The sequence below is a fragment of the Pseudophryne corroboree genome, chromosome 9 (assembly GCF_028390025.1).
Source record: "Pseudophryne corroboree isolate aPseCor3 chromosome 9, aPseCor3.hap2, whole genome shotgun sequence".
In the NCBI taxonomy this organism is placed as follows: domain Eukaryota; kingdom Metazoa; phylum Chordata; class Amphibia; order Anura; family Myobatrachidae; genus Pseudophryne; species Pseudophryne corroboree.
In genome coordinates this window covers 128812583-128834052 of record NC_086452.1, presented here as the reverse complement: position 1 = coordinate 128834052, position 21470 = coordinate 128812583, and the positions used below count along the sequence as shown (strand labels likewise).

General features: G+C 41.8%; 1 protein-coding gene and 1 long non-coding RNA gene across 2 annotated transcripts in view; both read right to left on the bottom strand.

The window, feature by feature from the left end:
• Nucleotides 1-21470, bottom strand: part of LOC134957715 (uncharacterized) — a 66701-nt gene that overhangs the window by 12109 nt on the left and 33122 nt on the right. Inside the window, exons 10-11 of the mRNA XM_063939817.1 lie at nucleotides 20750-20794; nucleotides 4864-4899 (exon numbers count right to left, since the gene is read on the bottom strand). Of these exons, the coding sequence (XP_063795887.1) occupies nucleotides 4864-4899; nucleotides 20750-20794 (81 nt within the window). The remainder of the gene's footprint in view (nucleotides 1-4863; nucleotides 4900-20749; nucleotides 20795-21470) is intronic.
• LOC134956788 (uncharacterized) lies at nucleotides 261-1794 on the bottom strand. Its single transcript, XR_010186174.1, has 2 exons — nucleotides 1035-1794; nucleotides 261-945 (listed from the first exon to the last, which is right to left on the bottom strand). It is a non-coding gene; the product is annotated as an uncharacterized LOC134956788 (long non-coding RNA).

The window sequence follows — 21470 nt, the reverse complement described above, 5'->3', positions numbered from 1 at the left end:
GTTGATTGTGAAAATATATGTTACTAACCGATTTGTGTTTACACTTACTAACAATCGAGGTTTGGCAAACACACTATTTGATAGAAGCAAATGTAAAATAACCTTCACAAGCATTTTGCTTAGTAGTATCTGCTGAATGACATTTAGCTTCCTAACATTTTTGTATTTTTTTTAAACAGCCAACATTTTTTGTTAAACAAAACATACCCACATACATTTTTTTATTTTTTTTATTTTATTTGTGCGCTAGACACAAAACATATGTTGTAGAACAGCAACACCATCTTTTTATTTTCAAGTTTTGCAAATTCTGCTCCATTTGTATACTTATTGAAACAAATATTTACACATAATTTCTTAAAGTAAGGTATGTAAATAAAAGTAAAGAAACAATAATATGTAATGTTTGACCACTTCACAATCAAAAACACACTATTTTTTTTTTTGCCCCTATGTTTGGGGGTTCACTAGCGGAAGTCGATCGTCTGGTTGATCGTCGCATCCTGTCAGTAACCATGTTGTTTGCAATGTTCTGTGTGGATGATGGAGATAACATGGTGTTGTGACGTACTTCAGCCACAACTGCTACAATCTGCCTCATGCTCTCTTCTACAACATTGGTAAGATTGTGCATAATTGTGTTGTGCTGGTCCAGGAGCTGATTTCTTGCCCTGCTGAGGATGTTTCTTTCATGCACCTCATCTAAAATCTGCTGGAAAATCTGGGAATTGCGTCGACTTTCTGTCAGTATTTCCTGCTGGATATGTCGACTAATGAGTAGAGGAGTTACAGGTAGTGGGATATGGGCAGTTGGCCTTTGGGGTTGGTGTGGTGTTTCAACATATTACACTTCCTCATCCAAAAATGCCAAGGAACCCCCCTCCACAACGTCATCTTCTTCTGCATCAGGATGTGCCTCACCAGCATCAGCCTCATGAGATAGTTCTGCAAAAACAAGGTTGGTATAAAATGGAGTTTTATTTTTATAAACAATTAAACCAATACATTTTGAATACAAATTACAAATGATTTACCTTGTTCTACATAAGGAGTTCCAATGGTAGAGAGGACTGTATCGATCTGTATCCGTAGGCGGCAGCCGGATTTGCTGAGGTGTATTCGAGTGGACATACGCAGACATAAGTAGACACGCATACGTACACATGCATAAGTAAACATGCATGTTAGAGTCGTATTAGCATCTGAGTTTGTTAGTGTGTTTGTCAGTGAGTGTGTGTTTGTTTGTTTGTTTGTTTGTTTGTTTGCTAGTGTGTATTTGGGTGACAGTGAGTTTGTGCTGGTGTGTTAATGTATATATGTGTTTGTTTGTTTGTGTGGGATCTCTGTATAGCAAAATGTCAGCAGACCTTATGTTTGTTACAAAGTTGTGACTTTTCTTTTAGATGGGATGTTGCCCATAGAAACCAATACGATTCAACTTCACAATTCACTATCAGATTCTACAATATAAATTCTACGATCAGATTGGTTGCTTTGCCCAACATCCCATCGTTAATAAAAAATCCATCTGTCTATTTCACAGAATGCCTCCATTTGTCTACACCAAAAACACATAACATTATAGATTTTGGATTTTATTGTTGCAAATGTCCCAAATTCATAGGTAAATTGGTATAATTTACTTCAACCTTGTTTAGGCCAGACACAACAACAACGCAGGAGGCAGAGATGCCATCTGGCTAACATCAGGAGGCAAGCAAAGGCACCCTCTGAATACCTGCAACAAACCCCGCTTGTCTCACTTTCCGAAACCACATCTCCCGCTCACTTACAAACCCCCTCTGCCACTCCATCTGAACCCCCCTCTCCCTTTTACTTACAATCCTCCTCTGTCTCTCCATCTGAACCCCCCTCTCCCTCTTACTTACAATCCCCCTCTGCCTCTCTACCTAAACCCCCCTCTCCCTCTCCCTTCCAAACCCACTGTCTCTCCATCTGAAGCCCCCTCTTCCTCACACTTCCAATCTCACTATGTCTCTCCATCTGAACCCCCCTCTCCCTCTTACTTACAACCCCCCTCTGCCTCTCCATCTGAACCCCCCTCTCCCTCTTACTTCCAATCCCCCTCTATCTCTCCTTCTGAACCCTCCTCTCCCTCTCCCTTTCAAACCCACTCTGTCTCTCCACCTAAAGCTCCCTCTCACTTCCAATCCCCCTATGTCTCTCCTTCTGAACCCCCCTCTCCTTCTCCCTTTCAAACGCACTCTGTCTCTCCACCTGAAGCCCCCTCTCCCTCTCACTTCCAATCCCCCTCTGTCTTTCCTTCTGAAACACCCTCTCACTTTCGTAATCAAACACACTTCCACACTAATAATTGTGAGGGCACAGCTTTGGCAGATGACGCTGCTGAGCCAACATCCCAAAGCCAATAAAGTAAGTTTTTCAAAATGGTTTGGAATTTTAAAAGTAGGTGATGTGTGTGTTTTTGTGTGTTTTGTTTGAGCCTATAAAAGGAGCAAAATCTGTGGCAAACAAAGGCAGCCAGTCAGAAATTTTCCATGCTTCCCATTTACAAACCAAAAAAACATAGTGGGTGCAAGGGTAAATGTAACCATGGCCAAGCAAGTGATTCTGTCAAAAGGACATCGTGCAATTTCCAGCATATGGGTCTTAATGTTCAAAAATTAATAAAAATGACTAAAGTGTCTGGGACTACTATATTGAATGTGATGTGTTTTACATTTATTTACAAACTAAAAATGCTTTTTTCTCACCTTTGTCTTATAGATGTTCCTGTGCAGAGAGATACCCTCATTTGGGATTGTTTAGACAATATTAAGGGATATCTGAAGGGGTTATTGCAGGAAGTGATCGTTCTGCAGAATTTATTTTGAATACCCCAAGGTGTTTTTTTTAATAAAAATGTTACTGTTTCCGAATTAAAATATTATGACTTCAAAAAAAGCGTGTTTGTTAAAACATACACCAATAATTGCTGTTGTGTAGGGTTTAGAGGCTAGATTTCACACGCTCTCTAAAGCGCTTTGAGTTCTATTGGAGAAAGAGTGCTATATACTTAAAATTATTATTATTATAATTATTATTATTATTATAGTTGAATATATTTGAACACAGTTATGGGCATTAGTCAATGTTTGAAGAAAAACACTATGGTGTCTTTAAGATTATAATTGCTAAATTACCACAAGATCATTTGGCCAATTAAGTGATGAATGAATTGATTTACAATTGTTGAGTAGTTTCTTTAATTTGGGTGCAGGAAAGTAGGTTGTGCAATTTAAGGGAAAAATACTGTTAGAAAAAAATGCAACATCAGAAACATGTACGCAAAAATTGCGTACATTTGTAATATATATGCAAAAATTGCAATTATTAGGATGGTTTTTGCAATATTTGCACATTTCACAAGACCACCTACTTTGTGTTAAATTAAATTAGTGTTGCAGTTTATCCATTTGGGCGTGCTTTCGCAATTTTGCTTTTGCTCCAAATTTTTGCTAATTTGTAATTTTTGCAATCCTTACCCCAATATGCAATTGTTTTTAACTATTTAATATTTTGTTGTCCTCTCTCAGTGCCTGTCTGCTTGTGTATGGCTGGAGCACAACAGCGTCTCTGGGTAGACGAGAATGAAGGGATCCCTTGGCTGAGAGCCATGACAATTGCACTCTCAAGGGCCCTACTCACTGGACGACCCGCCGCCGAGCTGCCCGACGGCGGATACGGCCGACGAGCGACCCGGCGGCGGGGGGGCAGTGACGGGGGGAGTGAAGTTTCTTCACTCCCCCCGTCACCCGGCTGCATTGAAGTGCAGGCTAATATGGACGAGATCGTCCATATTGGCCTGCATGCACAGCCGACGGGAGATCAGCGATGAACGAGCGCGGGGACGCGCATCGTTCATCGCTGGAGTCTCCACACTGAAAGATATGAACGAGTTCTCGTTCATTTATGAACGAGATCGTTCATATCTTTCAGTTTATCGGCCAGTGTGTAGGGCCTATTAGCCAATCATTGATCAGATTATTGATTTTGATCAGCCTTTGAAATTGACACCCAAATCCAAAAACCATGAGATCTGATACAGAGAGGATGACATTTTGCATTGTTTTCAGGAACAAGTCTGGCAGGGAATTTTGAGTTCCGGCCTTGATCCACTCATACAGGGTAAATTTGGGTGGTCTCGGATCTCTGAGAATCTAGCCTGCTCATCTCTACTTTATATACATGCATTTGTATATACCAAATCAGGGGATTGAAGAAGCTCTGTTAAGTATAATTTTATATTTTAACTTACGTCACTTAATGCTATCCAAAATTAACTATTTATCTTTAAATTGTCCTTATATTTCCCTCCATGTTATTAATTGTAGTTGTAAGGCCACATAAAATGTAGTATCCAGGTGGAGGAAATCAATTCCAAAGAGCACTTGATATGGAACATGGAATGTCCTGTTTCTGCATTGGAGCATGTAGATGGTCCATCCAGTGCACTGCAATGTGTTCACCTAGACTCCGCTCTCAAGAGATGCCTTGAAGAGCAGCTAGTTTTTCAGGGATTTGATTTGTAAGTGTTTGTTGAACATACATTTAAGTTTGTTTTTTTTTTTGTTTTTTTCGGCATCCTTAATGGAGGTGAGTCTCATGTACAGTAATTAACTCATTCAATAAGAAAGATTAGTGGAATTAATTGTTCATACAGTTTGTGCACAAAATAAAGAAGCTCAATGTCTGTATTACAGCACAACAGACACAAGAAGTCTCAGTTCTGGCTGGATATAGGAATGTGGTTGGATCAAGGCATGTGTAACTTGGTGACAGCATGTTCTAGGGGCATAGCAATTTTACATATCAAAACTAAGATGTATCAGAATAGCTTACCGTGTTGAAAGACTCAGTCACACAGCCAGCAGTGGTCTTAAAAATAGAAAACATTAATGTAAGTCTTTAACATGTTGGCATGCATTTATGTTGTCTACAGATTACAAAGATTAAACGTGGTCTATGCAGAAGCATTGTTACAGCAGATTCACTAAGATGTTATTATACCCAGACTGGTTACAATTGGATGTAGTGTAATTCTTGGTGAGAAATAGCGCAATAGAGTGCTGTTATCATAGTACTTTGCCCCACTAACTTCAGATGTTACTTTATTGTTATAATTTAAAAAGAAATGGATTCCATTTGTAATCCATCATCAGTTCCCAGGATGTTTATTGCCAAAAAAGGAAATGTAACACTGTTGTGTACAATTTTTGTATAATAATAGCACAGTGTTTGTGACATTGGGTAAATCATTCATGTTAATTATCAATTTTGATTTGTAAATTCTAGTTGTTGTAGGAGGCATGTATCAGTGTTAGGGGGATATTCAATTATCCGCAAATTCGCGGCAATTGCCGCGAAAACGCTCCGTTTTTGGACCTATTCAATTCCGACCGGGTTTCACGTGAAAATTCTTGCAGTGAAAAGTGCAGGTGAAAATGGGGAAATCAGCCTGTACCCCAAAAAATGCTAAACTAACAGGAAAACAGAAGAAGTGTGTTAGAGATCACATTAGAGAGTTTTTGGGGACTTAAATTGTGTGAAATGGCTGTTATATGCATTTTTTTTAAAATGCAAAAAAATTATAGAAAGCTATTTTTTTTTAGCAAAATAAATGCTCTCATTAAATTTGGGGTACATGAAAATGGGTATAAGTATATATTTGGGTCATTTTAGGGCACTTTAAAAAAAAAAGTGGAAACAGACCGATTACTCCCATCTGCAAGCCTAAAAAACACCTGTCCCACTCATAAAGCACCCCAATATACCTGTCCCATACCTTGAACCCCAATTTCCATCACTTTTTACTTTTTCACCCCAAAAATGACATGTCATTATTGGCCAATTAAAAATAATTAAAAACTTCAACGTGCCTAAGTAGTCATTAAGGGGGGTGTCCCGGGAGTTCTGTACCATGGCCCTCATTCCGAGTTGTTCGCTCGGTGTTTTTCATCGCATCGCAGTGAGAATTCTCTTAGTGCGCATGCGCAATGTTCGCACTGCGCATGCGGCAAGTATCTTTACTATGAAGAAAGTATTTTTACTCACGGCTTTTTCGTCGCTCCGTAGAACGCATTGTGATTGACAGGAAATGGGTGTTACTGGGCGGATGTACGGCGTTTTATGGGCGTGTGGCTGGAAACGCTACCGTTTCTGGAAAAAACGCAGGCGTGTCCGGAGAAACGGTGGGAGTGCTTGGGCGAACGCTGGGTGTGTTTATGACGTCAGCCGGGACCGAAAAGCACTGAACTGATCGCACAGACAGAGTAAGTCTGAAGCTACTCAGAAACTGCTAACTCGTTTGTGATCGCAATAATGCGCATACATCGGTCGCACATTTAAGATGTTTAGATTCACTCCCAGTAGGCGGCGGCTTAGCGTGTGTAACTCTGCTAAAATCGCCTTGCGAGCGATCAACTCGGAATGAGGGCCCATATCCAAACATTTTTACCTTAAAATAGTGACTTTTCCCAACTTTTCACCTGCTTCAGAGAAGGTGAAGTGAAATTAGTGAAAAAATGATCACCGATAAATTTTCCAGGATAATTGAATAGGCTGTAATTGCGTTTCACGTGAAAAGTCATTTCTTCTACGCTACTCCATGGCAGCCATTACTCTGGGATTTATCCCTACTCCTAGATTTTAGACAGGAAGTTTTTTTCTATTTTAGGCTCCGCCCCCTCAGGGAATATAGGTCCGTCCGCCTCTGGCTTCCCCAGTCTTTTTCCTGTCTCCTTAGATAGTGACAGTGTAGTCGTTTGTTATTTTTATTCAAATATGAGGCTTACCAGGAATTCTTCCCGGCCTAATGCGCCTCTGTGAGCCGCGGCTGGAAGGGGTTTGGCACCCAGGACCCATGGAGGAGCATTTTAGACTGCCTGTGGCAGTACAATGCTGAAAGGAGAAACCATAATAATTGCTGCCTGTGGCAGTACAAATATGGGAGAAGAATAGCCATAATAATTGCTGCCTGTGGCAGTATAAATATGGAGAGGCACTGTTCATATCCTGCTGCATGTAATATATGACATTGGTGGCAGTGTGAAGTACCTGGCCGTTTTGTGTGAGCTCCCCCCGCCTGTTGCCGCTGGTGACCGCCGGAGACTGGAGGGCGGAAGTCGCGCTGTGCCTGGATGGCAGCGCTGGACGCGGCGGGCGGAAGTGCGCGGCCGAAAAACCGGAAGTGCCGCGTATCGGTCTGCGCATGCGCCGCCCGGAGGCTGAGAGTCAAGGGGGATAAAAATGGCGCGGTCCACCGCTGAGAGTGAAAGAGGAGCAGTGTGGAAAACTATTAATAAGGAAAGAATAAAACAAGTTTGGAGAACGGATTTTGGAGATTCTGCAGACATGGATAAAGAGATGTCCCCCTCCACGCCTGCATGTGCCCAGCAATGGTAAGCAGCCTCATTAGGGCACTTATTATTACTTTATGTAGTTAGGGTGCTTAGTGTATTATCTGCTTTGGTTGCAGTGTGTCTGATGTGCCTAGGAAAAGAACACATAAAAAGAAACATCATGTGGCTTGTTCTGGCTGTAGAAAGAGTATATCTGGAAGTAAACATAGCAAGTTATGCGAGGATTGTGAAGCATCCCAGGGCCAATCCAAACAGATTCAGGATCTAATGGAGTGGATGAAAAAATCATTTGTGACAAAAGAGGAATTAAAGGAGTTTCAGGGGGCTAAAAGATCCAGGTCACAGACCAGCCTAGATGTTGCTGAGGATTCAGATGATCTTGTGGTGTTGGATTATGCTGATAGTCCCTCGCCGGCAGAGTCAGAGGAAGCTCAGGAGCCAGATAGGTCATTTAATCTGGATATAGTGGATGGCTTATTAAAGCATATGTATAGAGCTTTAAATATTAAGGATGAAGCACAGGAGGATGGTGCTCAAGATCCTTTGTTTGAAGACAGAATTAAGAAAAGCCGGTGTTTTCCAGTACATAAAGTGTTAAAGGAGATCATGTCAGTGCAGTGGCAGACTGCTGACAAGCGTCTCAATTATATGAAGAGGTTGGAACGTATGTTTCCTATACAAGATGCAGAATTCACTAAGTGGTGTGAATTACCTAAAGTGGATGCAGCTGTGGCAGAAGTAGTTTCCAAGACCACAATCCTGTTAGAAGATGGTGCGGTGCTTAAGGATGCGATGGATAAGAAGGTTGAGAGTTCCTTGAAAAAGGTCCATAAAGCATCAGCAGTGACGCTGAAGGCCGGGGTAGCGATGGCGTCAACATCTAGGACCCTAAGGCTTTGGGGGAACAATCTGCACCGTGACTTGGAGGATCAGGTATCAAGACATCACCTGCAGAAAGACCTGGCTGTGATGATGAAGGCAGTGGAGTACCTGTGTGAGGCCTCTCTTGAGGTAGTAGAATATGCATCAAAGTCATTAGTGGCAGGTGTTGCGGCTAGAAGGTCATTGTGGCTGCGTACCTGGACAGCAGATGTCCACTCAAAAAATAGGTTGGTAGCACTTCCGTATGAAGGATCTCGCCTCTTTGGAAGTAAGCTGGAGTCCATAATTAGTGTAATGTCAGGCGGTAAATCCGCAAAACTGCCATTTGATAGAAAAACAAAGTTTAGGGCTTCTTCACCCAAACAACAGTTTAAGGAGGCCAGGTCATACAAACCAGGTAGGCAGTATGGCAGATACAATTCAACAACCACCAGGCAGTCCTTTCGTCAGTCCGGCAGAAGAGGAAATAGAAAATTCTGACTATATGAGAGAAAAGAAAGTGCCCCAGAATGCTGCACCAGTAGGAGGCAGATTAATGAAATTCGCAGGTCAATGGCAGGAATCAACTCAAGAAGCCTGGGTGTTAAAGGTAATCTCCCAGGGTTACCGTATAGAATTCATAAAGAAGCCGATAAGACAGAATTTTGTGAAGTCAAAAAGCTTAACATCAAAAGAACAAATAATAGCCTTTCAGGGTATTATAGAAAACCTCATCAAAACACAGGCAGTCGTGAAGGTGCCGAAGGCAGAAGAGAGAAGAGGTTTTTATTCCAGGATGTTCCTGATTCAGAAACCATCAGGCGAATTCAGGGCCATTCTGGATTTAAGAAGTTTGAACAAATTCCTTATAAAGAAAAGGTTTCACATGGAAACATTGAAGACCATATTATTAGGGATAAAGCAGGAAGACTTTATGGCCTCTATAGATCTGAAGGATGCATACTTCCATGTGCCAATTCACCGGGGCGACCAGAAGTTTCTGAGGTTTCACGTCCTTGGAGAACATCTTCAGTTTACCTGCCTGCCGTTCGGCCTGTCCTCCTCGCCAAGAGTCTTCACGAAAGTGCTTCTAGCTCTAGTAGCACATATGAGAGTGATGGGCATAGCATTATGGCCGTACCTGGACGACTTGCTGATCTGTGCGAACACAAAAGCAACTCTGATAATAGCCGTACAGAAGACTCTTCAGATTCTTCAAGCTCATGGTTGGCTAGTAAATTGGAAGAAGAGCAAGCTAGATCCAACACAAGGGCTGCAGTTCCTAGGTGTTCGGATAGATTCAAAGAAGTACACGGTGGCATTATCAGAAGACAGATGCAAAAAGATTCAAGACCTTTCATCTCTAGTTCAGGTAGAAGACAGCATTTCACTCCGTCTGGGTCTGCGTCTTGTGGGGATGTTATCTTCTACAATAGATGTAGTACCCTGGGCCAGGTGGAAGATGAGAACGTTCCAGTGGGACATAATCAGAGCGGTCCGTATAGGCAGAGACCTAGACCACAAGATTATCCTTACTCAAGGAGCAAAGAAGTCCCTGGACTGGTGGATGGACCAGAGTCTGAGGCAGAGGTCGGTGTCCTTAGCACAACCCAAGTACACTGTCTTAACAACAGATGCAAGTGCCACAGGTTGGGGAGGTCATCTGTTAAGTCACACATGCCAGGGGTCATGGTCCACCCAAGAAAAACTCATGTCTTCCAACAAGCGAGAAATGAGAGCAGTGTGGAATTCAATATGTTGTTTTCAGATGCTGCTGGTACAGTCTCATCTGAGGGTGTTTTCGGACAATGTGACAGTCGTGGCATATTTAAACCGACAAGGAGGCACCAGAAGTCGAGATCTAGGGCTGGAAGTAGCGAAGATCTTGGATTGGGCAGTACAAAATCTAAAGTCCATAACAGCCCTTCATGTTCCAGGAGAATCCAATCTAGTGGCGGATTACCTGAGCAGACACGAGGTACTACCAGGAGAATGGGAGCTAAATCCTCAAGTGTTCCACTTGATAACACAGAGGTTTGGGTACCCTCAGATAGACCTGATGGCTACATCCCAGAATACGAAAGTGGAGCATTTCTTTTCAAGGTACCAGTCCCCAAATGCCAACGGGACAGATGCTCTCTCCCAGAGGTGGAACTTCAGCCTCAGCTATGTGTTCCCTCCACTACCGATGATACCCCGAGTTCTACGGAAAATCAGAGAGGAGAAAGCGGTAGTAATAATAATTCTACCTCACTGGCCAAACAGAGTGTGGTTCCCCACGGTACTCAGGATGGCAGTACAGGGTCCATGGGTATTACCAGTAGAACCAGAGCTACTACGTCAGGGACCAGTCTTTCACCCAAACCCACAGAGTCTTCATTTGAAGGCGTGGAAGTTGAAAGGTCAATCTTGAGAACTAAAGGCCTTTCAGAACAGGTTGTCACCTTACTTATGAAGGCAAGAAAAAGCACTTCTTCAAAATCCTATTACAGAGTGTGGAGAAAATTTGGAGAATGGCTGGGAGATGATGCCGAAATCTCTAAGGTTGAGGTTCCTCAGATACTGCAGTTCTTAAGCGAAGGTTTCCAGATGGGTTTGGCAGTATCAACCATCAAGGTACAAATATCAGCCTTAAGTGTACTGCTGGATAGGAAGTTGTCAGAGGATAACTTGATACAGAGGTTCTGCCAAGCCATCAAGAGGGAACGTCCCAGAGTCAGACCAGTTATGCCAACCTGGGATCTGAACCTTGTTCTGAACACACTCATGGATTCACCCTTTGAACCTCTGCGGGAAATTCCGTTAAAGATGCTTACCTGGAAGGTAGTTTTCCTCACGGCAATAACCTCAGCGAAAAGGGTCGGAGAACTACAGGCTCTTTGGGCTGAGGAGCCCTACCTGAAGATTCTTCCAGACAGAATAATACTGAGGAATAATCCCGAATTTCTACCAAAAGTAGTATCAGACTTCCATATGAGTCAAGAAATCATTCTACCATCTTTCTTTCCATACCCAACGGATGATTATGAAGAAAGACTGCATATGCTGGATGTTCTGCGGGCAGTCTCTATATATTTGGAGAGAGTGAAAGACTTCCGGAAAGTTAAGAATCTGTTTGTTCTACACTCTGGAGTCAAAAAAGGTGAATCACCTTCTAAAAACACGATTTCTAGATGGATCACGGAATTGATTGCATTCACCTATCAAGAGAATGGCCGACCAATTCCAGACCACATTAAGGCACACTCTACGAGGGCTGTGGCTACATCCTGGGCAAGGAAAGCGCAGGTGTCGATTAAAGAGATATGTGCGGCAGCGACATGGTCGTCCATCCATACATTCACCAGACACTATGGCTTAGATGTCTCTGGTGGTTACTTTGGAGAAGCAGTGCTGAAGGAAGCAACTGCATAAAAATTTACTTTAAGCATCATTTGGGTTTTGTGTGGTTTTATTTCCCTCCCTACTAGTATGCTTTGGTATATCCCAGAGTAATGGCTGCCATGGAGTAGCGTAGAAGAAAGTAGCAAATTATACTTACCGATAATTTCATTTCTTCAAGATACTCCATGGCAGCCTAGTTTTTCCCACCTCAATATATCTTTGTTTTTTCTCAGGCTCCGTCAAGGAGACACTCAAAGACTGGGGAAGCCAGAGGCGGACGGACCTATATTCCCTGAGGGGGCGGAGCCTAAAATAGAAAAAAACTTCCTGTCTAAAATCTAGGAGTAGGGATAAATCCCAGAGTAATGGCTGCCATGGAGTATCTTGAAGAAATGAAATTATCGGTAAGTATAATTTGCTACTTTTTTTCACCTGAAAACCGGACTTTTCACGTGAAAAGTCCGTTATCACTGCTAATTGAATATACCCCTTAGACCATCTAGAATGTCCTACATCTAGATAATAAGTGACTCATTAGATCAGGGTTTCTCAGTCCCATTGACAAGTTCATGTTTTCAATTTTTTCTCAGTTATTTACATCTAAAAACATTATTTTTTTCAAAAAGTGCCTCTTCCTTTGTCCCTAACAGACCTTAAAGTAATCTGTGTGTCCCTTCAATAAATGAAAATAAAAACAACATCACCATCATATATTGCACTTTGAAACATTTGCTACATATCAGCTAAACTGACTACTGGATTTATTCAGCATTAAATATATCCAACTTAAATGTATGATATATATTAGCATCAATAGCAAAAGAAAAGTTTCAAAAAAAGAATACACTTATGATACATTTTTATCTGTTCACAATAAGGTCAATTATTATCATGAAATTCATTGTGCAGAATTATTGGTCTACATCAGAGTGTCCACGCTGTGGCCACTGCACTACATTTATCTGATTTTAGATTAATAACCATTGTCTTTTGCAATTAAGGATACAAGGCCTGATATAGAGGTGGACACTATTTGCATTGCTGCAGCGTTTTTGGATGCAGCAGCTATTTGAAAATATGCTATAGGCACAGGAGGCATCTGAAATAAAAGACATCTTCTGCCGGCATTGGAGATACGAGTGCTGCATCCAAAGTTACAGCTTCGGATCACCATCAGGACCTTTGGTCACAGGGGCTCATTCCGAGTTAATTGCATGCTGCAACTTTTTGCAGCCCGTGCAATCAACTGGACGCCTCCTATGGGGGAGTGTATTTTTGCATAGTAAAGCTGCAAATGCTTGTGCAGCCGAGCTATGCAAAAACATTTTGTGCAGTTTCTGAGTAGCTCTGGACTTACTTACCCACTGTGATGACTTCAGCCTGTACGGTCCCGGAATTGATGTCAGACACCCACCCTGCAAACACCTGGACATGCCTGCGTTTTCCTCACCACTCCCAGAAAACGGTCAGTTGCCACCCTGGAATGCCTTCCTCCTGTCAATCTCAATGTGATCGCGGCAGCGATCGTTTTCTTCTATATTTCTGTCACTGCCTGGCATTCCCCATTGCTGGGCAGCAACGCACCTGCGCATTGTGCCCGCTGCGCAGGCACATTCCGAACCTGTTTGCACAGCAGCAAAAAAAATCTGCGTGCGAATGGGTCAGAATGACCCCCACAGTCATGGCCCATCTGAGTTAGCTTAAGCTTACTCAGAATGTGCGATGAGGCAAGATGCTTCCATTTTGAAAAATGGTTACCATCACATCGCCCCCTTCCCCCCCCAAACATGTCTGATATGCTGTGGCTTTGGATAATTGTGAGAGATCTCACAGACAGTGATTCACACATTCACACATCTTTAAACATTGGGTTTATGGTAAACCATCAGATTTGCATACAACTCTGAATTAATAACATAGTACAAAAAATACACTTTTAATGACAAATCCATCCATCCATCCATCCATCCATCCATCCATCCATCCATCCATCCATCCATCCATCCATCCATCCAGGTCCTTCTCAGCAGTTATTTATTCTCACCCAAACAGCTGAATCTTAGCATGGACTATTGTAGGCAAAGGCTGTCTGTAGCCATAAGTACAGTATACTAACAAGGGGAATAAAAGGATGTGCTGAGTTACATCTTGTTGGGGTCTTTGGGCCTCTTAAACACTACTGAATTCCAAGGTGGAGATATGGATGGCTAAATAACAACTGAGAAGGTCCCATAATGTTGCCATTCATTTTATGTATAGCAATATTACTCATTGTGATTGCTGCTGATTTTACTTTTGTTACATTTTTATTATAGATACATTTTTATGATCATCTCTTATTTTATATGCTTGGTAACACTATTGGTCTAGAACATGGGGGGTCATTCTGAGTTGATCACTAGCTAGTAGTTTTTAGCAGCCATGCAAACGCTATGCCACCGCCCACTGGGAGTGTATTTTAGTTTAGCAGAAGTGCGAACAGTTGTATCACAGAGCGCCTGCCAAAATTTTTTGTGTAGTTTCAGAGTAGCTCAAAACCTACTCAGTGCTTTCGATCACTTCAGACTATTCAGTTCCGGATTTGACATCGCACACCCGCCCAGCGTTCGGCCAGCCACGCCTGCGTTTTCCCTGGCACGTCTCTTTGTTTTTCCGCAGCGTGCGATCAGGTCTGAATGACCCCCTATGCCTCTAGCTTTTACCAAGCACTCATTTCTTTTATGAACAACAATATTTTTATCTATATATGCAGCCAGATTTTCCTGCTGTATTCTTTTAATCTTCAGTATTGATACAAATCTATAATCCAATTATCGCCAGTTTTATCCACCCCTGAAGAATTCCATCTGGCTGAAACTTCTGAACAGCAGAATGTTATCCACCTATTAAGCTCACACCCCTGAGGGTAAGAGGTGTGATTATAACATCCACTTATCTGTTAATTGTGGAATACTTGCAACCTTTGTATTGTGATATTTAATATTTTATCTTTTACACTTTTATGGAAATAAATGAATAATTCCTTAAGATCTAATTGTATTTCTGTTAGGTGAAGAATATTGTTAAGAGAGTATATCCATTCTTATTGTTATAATTATTATTTTATGATCTAATGCAGTGGTTTTCAAACTTGGTCCTCAGGACCCCACACAGTGCATGTTTTGCAGGTAACCCAGCCAGTGCACAGGTGTATTAATTACTCACTGACACATTTTAAAAGGTCTACAGGTGGAACGAATGACTTCCTTTTGATTCTGTGAGGAGACCTGCAAAATATGCACTGTGTGGGGTCCTGAGGACCGAGTTTGAGAACCTGTGATCTAATAGGATCATCCTATCATGGGATTTTGGTTACCTATCTTACACTAGCGACGCTGTCACTACTCTCTTTATCTACTATTTTGGTCCTTGCTAACAAGGGACTGTACTGGAGGTGCAGCTTGAAGTCATTGGTGCAAGATAAATGCATTGTTTGTGTTATATAATCACATGCTTGTGGCAGCACTCCCCAAACAAACAATAACTGTCCCGGTGCCCTCCTACGGGGTGGTAGTCATGTTACCGCCGGTCGGCTGACCGACAGTCACATGACCTCCTCCGTGAGCCCGACGGCTCACTATCCCGATGGTCGGCATGCCGACCAACAGGGACTATTTCCACTCGTGGGTGTCCACGACACCCATAGAGTGGGAATAGAACCCGTGGCGACCACAGGTCGCCACCGAGCCCGCAGCGTGGCGAGCGTAGCGAGCCCGCAAGGGGCTTGCTGCACTCGCCCCTCCCCGCCGGGATCCCGGCGTCGGTATGCTGCCGGGATCCCGGCGTCTGTAAGGTGACCGGCGGTCAGGAGACCGCAGGTCACCCGTACTACACCCCTCCTACGTACCTCTTTACACAAGGCACTAATATATATATATATATATATATATATATATATATATTGCACTAGAAAAAAAAATGTTTGCACTAGTATTTTTTTGCACAAGTAATAATTTGCATAAATAGTAATAGTATATTGGAGCGCCATTTTTGAATAAGGCCCCGTTTATTATATTTACCATATTTGTTATATTTTTTATTGATGTATTTTTCTTGGCAACAGTTCACCTTGTATTGCATTGTAGAATATGATCATTATTTATCAATTAATTATTTATTAGCACTTTTTTCATATCAAAAATCATATTGTCTATAAGTGAATATGGTATCTCACTTGTAATATTATCTATTAATGAATTTATATTTGTATACTTATTTGTTATTATTTGTTGGTGGTAAATAGATTATATGTCAAAATCATGTTGGAAATGTAAATGATTAATATGGAGATTATTAGGATCTTTAGATCACTCCATAACCCAGAGTATGGTGCAGTATTTAATGTGGGAGTTTTCCACCCACTGACATTCATACCAATTAATATTAGTTAATGAACCATTCAATTAGTATCAATTAATTAATTTACCAGGTTCCATATGTACATGAATCGGTCAGGTTCTATACCTATACAAAACCTTCCATACCTGAGTATCTGAATGTCAGTTGTAGTTTCACGAGGTATGTGTTGTGTTACTTTGATATTCTAATTGGTCTTCAGAAAGAGTGTAACACTACCCTGATACTATATATAATACAATTAAATTAAATTAAATATTTCCTATTTAGGCCTGATTGACGGCACATCATAAAGTTCCAGTGGTGCATTGTGTCTATTTTCAAGCATGCATGAAAGATTGTTTGGTTGTTTTGTCCATGCACTGACAGCAGGGCCGGATTAAGGGCCACATGGGCCTGGAGCTAAAAACATTCAAGGGCCTATTGTAAGGAACAGAAGAGGTTTGATAAGTGCTGTGTGGGTGTGGTAAGTACCATGTGGGTATGTACATCCCCTACACTATCAGCTGCAATGTCTCCCTAAATATGTAGAAATATCAAAAAGTTAATAATTTTGTAAGAAAAATAGAAATGCAATTTTAACCACTTGCCTGGCTTGTTGGCATCAGATGCACCCATGCCTGCGAGTGCTTTATCTGACCTGTCTCCACAGGATGCGACCAGTCAGATGATAGTGTTACCAGCTGCAGGGGAGGGAAACTTACCTCCGCTGCTGCTGTAAGATGCTTCTGCCACCCTGCACCCTCCCCTTAGTGTTACCGTGCTGCCTGGCTTGGACTGGCCCATAGGGGTACTGGGGAAACCACTGGTGAGCCCCACTGCCTGGGGCCCAACCTCCTGCTCCAAGGATCAGGTTCCAGACTGTGCACTTGAATTATACATTATACAAATGTTACCTTATACTAGACCACAGGTTCTCAAACTCAGTCCTCAGGACCCCACACAGTTCATGTTTTGCAGGTCACCTGTAGATTTTTAAAATGTGACAGTTGGTGATGCACAGTGCAGCTGCCGGGTGACATAGAAAACGTGAACCATGTGGGGTCCTGAGAACTGAGTTTGAGAACCACTGTACTAGACTATAGTATATTTTCTACATTGCATTGCTGTTATTAATCTGTTATTAATCTTATACATTATTATCATGCATGCAGCAGCTGAATTTACTGTATATATTTATGAAAGGGCCCATACGTTACACTCTCTAATGGTTAGTCAAACCAATGATGTGGTAGGCCACACCCCCTTTGCGGACTTGCCACACCCCTAAACATGGCCCCTACCACTGCATTACCCCGGTGAACCCTACATGCCCCAGTCTGACAATGCAATCTGCCGATCACTGCTATCGGTCAGCATGACTGGACCCCCCACCCAGCGGCTGCAGACAAAAGCTATCTGGGCTGTAAAAAGTAATGTCGCGATGGTCACAATGTTACTGATGTTCCAATGTTTTCAAAATATATTTGTAATTCTTTTCTTTTTTTTGTAACTAAATCATTATGGATAAAGTTAAATTCATGTTCTTCACATAATTCACTAATGAAAAAAATAATACAATTTTGAATCTTTTTTTTTTGGGCGGGGGGCAAATTGTCAGTTAAGTGGTTAATGGTTATGATTTATGGCCGACCATGTGGCCAGCTGGTGGCTAGTGATCATACTGCCATGATGATGGGCCTCTTTATGTGGAGGCCTGGAGCTGTAGCTCCATCCGCCCTATTGTTAAGCTGGCCCTGACTGACAGTGCTTACCAATTAGATGAGGTATGTTTTATGATATAATCATGGTGTTTCTTGAATATCCGTGTTTTTCTCCTTTCTCCATTTTTCTCTTCATCTTTGCTCTGTTATGTCATGTCCTGCATGTATCTATGTGATATGTTCCTTTTTTTAGCTAAAGTTATTTAGATATTGTATGAGTATATCATCTTGATAAATTGTTCTACAATTGTAGATTTACCCCTGATGAAGTCTTGGAACAAGACAAAAACGCGTTGGGTTATCTATTTTCTGATGCTACCTCCGAATCTTCAATGAGGACAAGGAGGAGTTTGTAGTGATATACCTACATTCTTCCTCATTAATACAAGTGTATTGCACGATTTGTTGGATAAACTCAGCATACTATTTCTATGTAATTACGGACATTGATTCTGTGTTTGTGCTTTTATAATAACATTTTTATGAAGGAACATGTTATATTATGTTTTAAAAATTAGATTAATTTTTAAAACTCTGTAAGGGTTTGTTTTATTATTGGGTGTTGATACGATCCCTTGGCACCATTACTTCTATTGTTACATATATATATATATAATTTCCGCAACTGGTTCTGGGTTTTTTTTTGCATTGACTTTCGTTAACACATAGAAGTCAAATTGCTATATGCTATACAGCCATACAGAGGCGTAGTGTGGAGACATGACACCCAGAGCAGGGCCATGTCATGGCGCCCCCAACCACCACCACACATACATACATACATACATACATACATACATACATACATACATTTAGGCACAGACATACATAAACACACACATATATACAGATATATACACATATACACAGATATGTACACACACATATACACACAGATATACATAAACACACATACATATATACACACACAAATATACATAGATATACACAGACATACATAAACAGACACATACACAGATACATTCACACTCATATACACACACAAACACAAAAATATACACACATATACACAGACATACATAAACACACACATATACACAGATATATACACACACAAACACAAATATACACACACATATACTGTATACTAAGATATATACACATAAACACACCTATGCACACAGACATACTGTATACACACACATTTACAAACACATTTACACACACATAGACAAATACACATAAACACACAGTATACACAGACATAAACACATACACACATATACACACACAGTATACACACATTAATTCTCACCAAGTGGGCAGCAGCAGAGCAGCTTTTCGTTCTAGCCTGGAGGGGTGGATCTTCTGTGTGATTGACAGGTCGGGCCTCCGTGGATAGAAGGAAAGGACTGAGTATAGGGAAGGGGTGGCTACCACACTACCTGCATGTTCCAAATCACTGAATGCAGATACTGTACCCAGGGCCGGTGCTAGGGTGTTTGGTGCCCCCCTGCAAACTATAAATTTGCGCCCTCCCATACTTTACAAAGGGACAGTGCAGATAACGCCCCCTGTAGCAGTGACACGTATACACATAATGCTCCTTGCAGTAGTGCCGCTTACACACGTAATGCCCCCTGTACCAGTGACGCTTACACACGTATCGCCCCTATACCAGTGATGCTTACACATGTAGCACCCCCTGTACCAGTGATGCTTACACACGTATCGCCCCTATACCAGTGATGCTTACACACATAACACCCCCCTGTACCAGTGATGCTTACACACGTAACGCCCACTTTACCAATGACGTAACACCTACACACGTAACGCCACCTGTACCAGTGACGCTTACACATGTAACGTCCCCCTGTACCAGTGACGCTTACACATGTAATGCCCCCTGTACCAGTGACGCTTACACACGCAACACCTCCTGTAGCAGTGACGCTTACAAACACGCAACGGCCCCTTTAAAAGTGACGCTTACACACAATATTCCGCACAGTCACACACACACAGATACACACACACATACATACTGTACATACATTACACACATACACAGTCAAACAGATATAACACATACACATACATACATACACAGACACACACACACATACACACACACACACTTTCACTCAATCACTCTCTTTCAATCCTCTTACTTAAGGAAGTCTGGCAGGCCGGAGCTGGAGCAGATCATCCTCCTGTTCAGCCTGGTCCCATGTAGCTCCACCCCCCCCAGGTTCATGTAGCTCCACCCCCTTTTAGGTCAGCAAACTGCACTGACACAGGGGAGGGGGAGAGGAGGCTTCATGCTGCTGGCACTGGCCCTGCTGCCTGTCATAGAGTGTGACAGGTGCAGCAGCAGCAGCAGCAGCAGCAGGGGGACATCAGCTCAGTACAGGAATGCAGAGCATGGAGAGCGCCTCTCCATTCCTGGTGCCTCCATGCACTGCATCCCTTTGCTGAGCGGCTTGCGCCGGCTCTAACTGTGCCTGATAGCCAGGAAGCTTCTTCTGACAAACCTCCAAACCTCCCCACTTCCCTAACGGCACACTGCACTGCACTGGACTCTGTACTGCAATCAGTGACATGGAACATGCAGGCAGTGTGGTGGCCACCCTTTCCCTCTCTTCTAGTCATCTGCTCCTACCTCGAGAACCCGCTTCTCAGCTGTGTTACAGGGAGCCGGCGCCTTCTGTTCCTAGCGGCGCCTGGAGATCGAGCTCCACTTTCTCCACCCTCCCTACGTCCCTGCAGCCACATAAGGCTGCATAAAAAGACATGAATCCAGGGGGAGATCGATCTGTCAGGTGGGCATGATAAGATGCCATTGCTAGTATTACAATGGCAACTTGCAGCCTTGCACTTTATTGAATTGACCTCATATCCTTTGTCCATATCAAGCTTTGTAGTTTAAAAATGTTTATTGCACCTACTGTGTTTACAGATATAATATAGAGTAGCTGCTAATCATACAATCTGCAAAGTCTGAGAATTAAAGAAAATACTGTAGAAATCTGTGATAAATAAATGTAATAAAATTCTTACCAAGACGGTTCCTAGGATTTCAATTTTAGAGCTGGATTTCTTTAACTGTTTCAACAAAATATTTTTTTTTAATAAAAATTAAAGACTCAGAAAGGATGTTAATACATCAATGTTACAAAATTTCATGAGATGCAAGTGATATTATTCTCAGGTAACAATATAAAGCATAATGCATACTGTAGTACTGCTAATCATACAGAAATAAGCTGCTGCTATTCTTTTTAGATGAACTAGTTGGGTTGAGGGTTACAATGAGAAGTGATTGACTACTGTCATATGCATGTTTATGCTTTTAATACTATGCAAGTGTTTTTAATGTTAACATTTAGGGTTGAATTCAATAGGAGGCAAAAAATGCAAATTCTAAATGTTTTGGCAAAAAAATGTTTTTCCTGGAAATCCGATTTGGTCGCTCAAAAAAAAAAAAAAATTTTCTCATGAAAACACACAGATTCAGTTAAACCTATGTGTTTTCACCAGCCACAGCCACACCTGAGGCAGGTGAAACAAAATCCATGATAAGCCGCAGATTGCATAGGCTTATTGGGGCTAAATGGATAGCACACAACAAAACAATCAATGATAGTGGGTTTTTGAATTCCCCCTTAATATGATTCTGTGATTTGGCAAAGCTAGTTATAGAGGACTTACAAGAGAGTGAGATGACAAAAGAGCTAGAGGGGATGTTTGCACAAGTGAACACTTATTTACAGGTGAATTT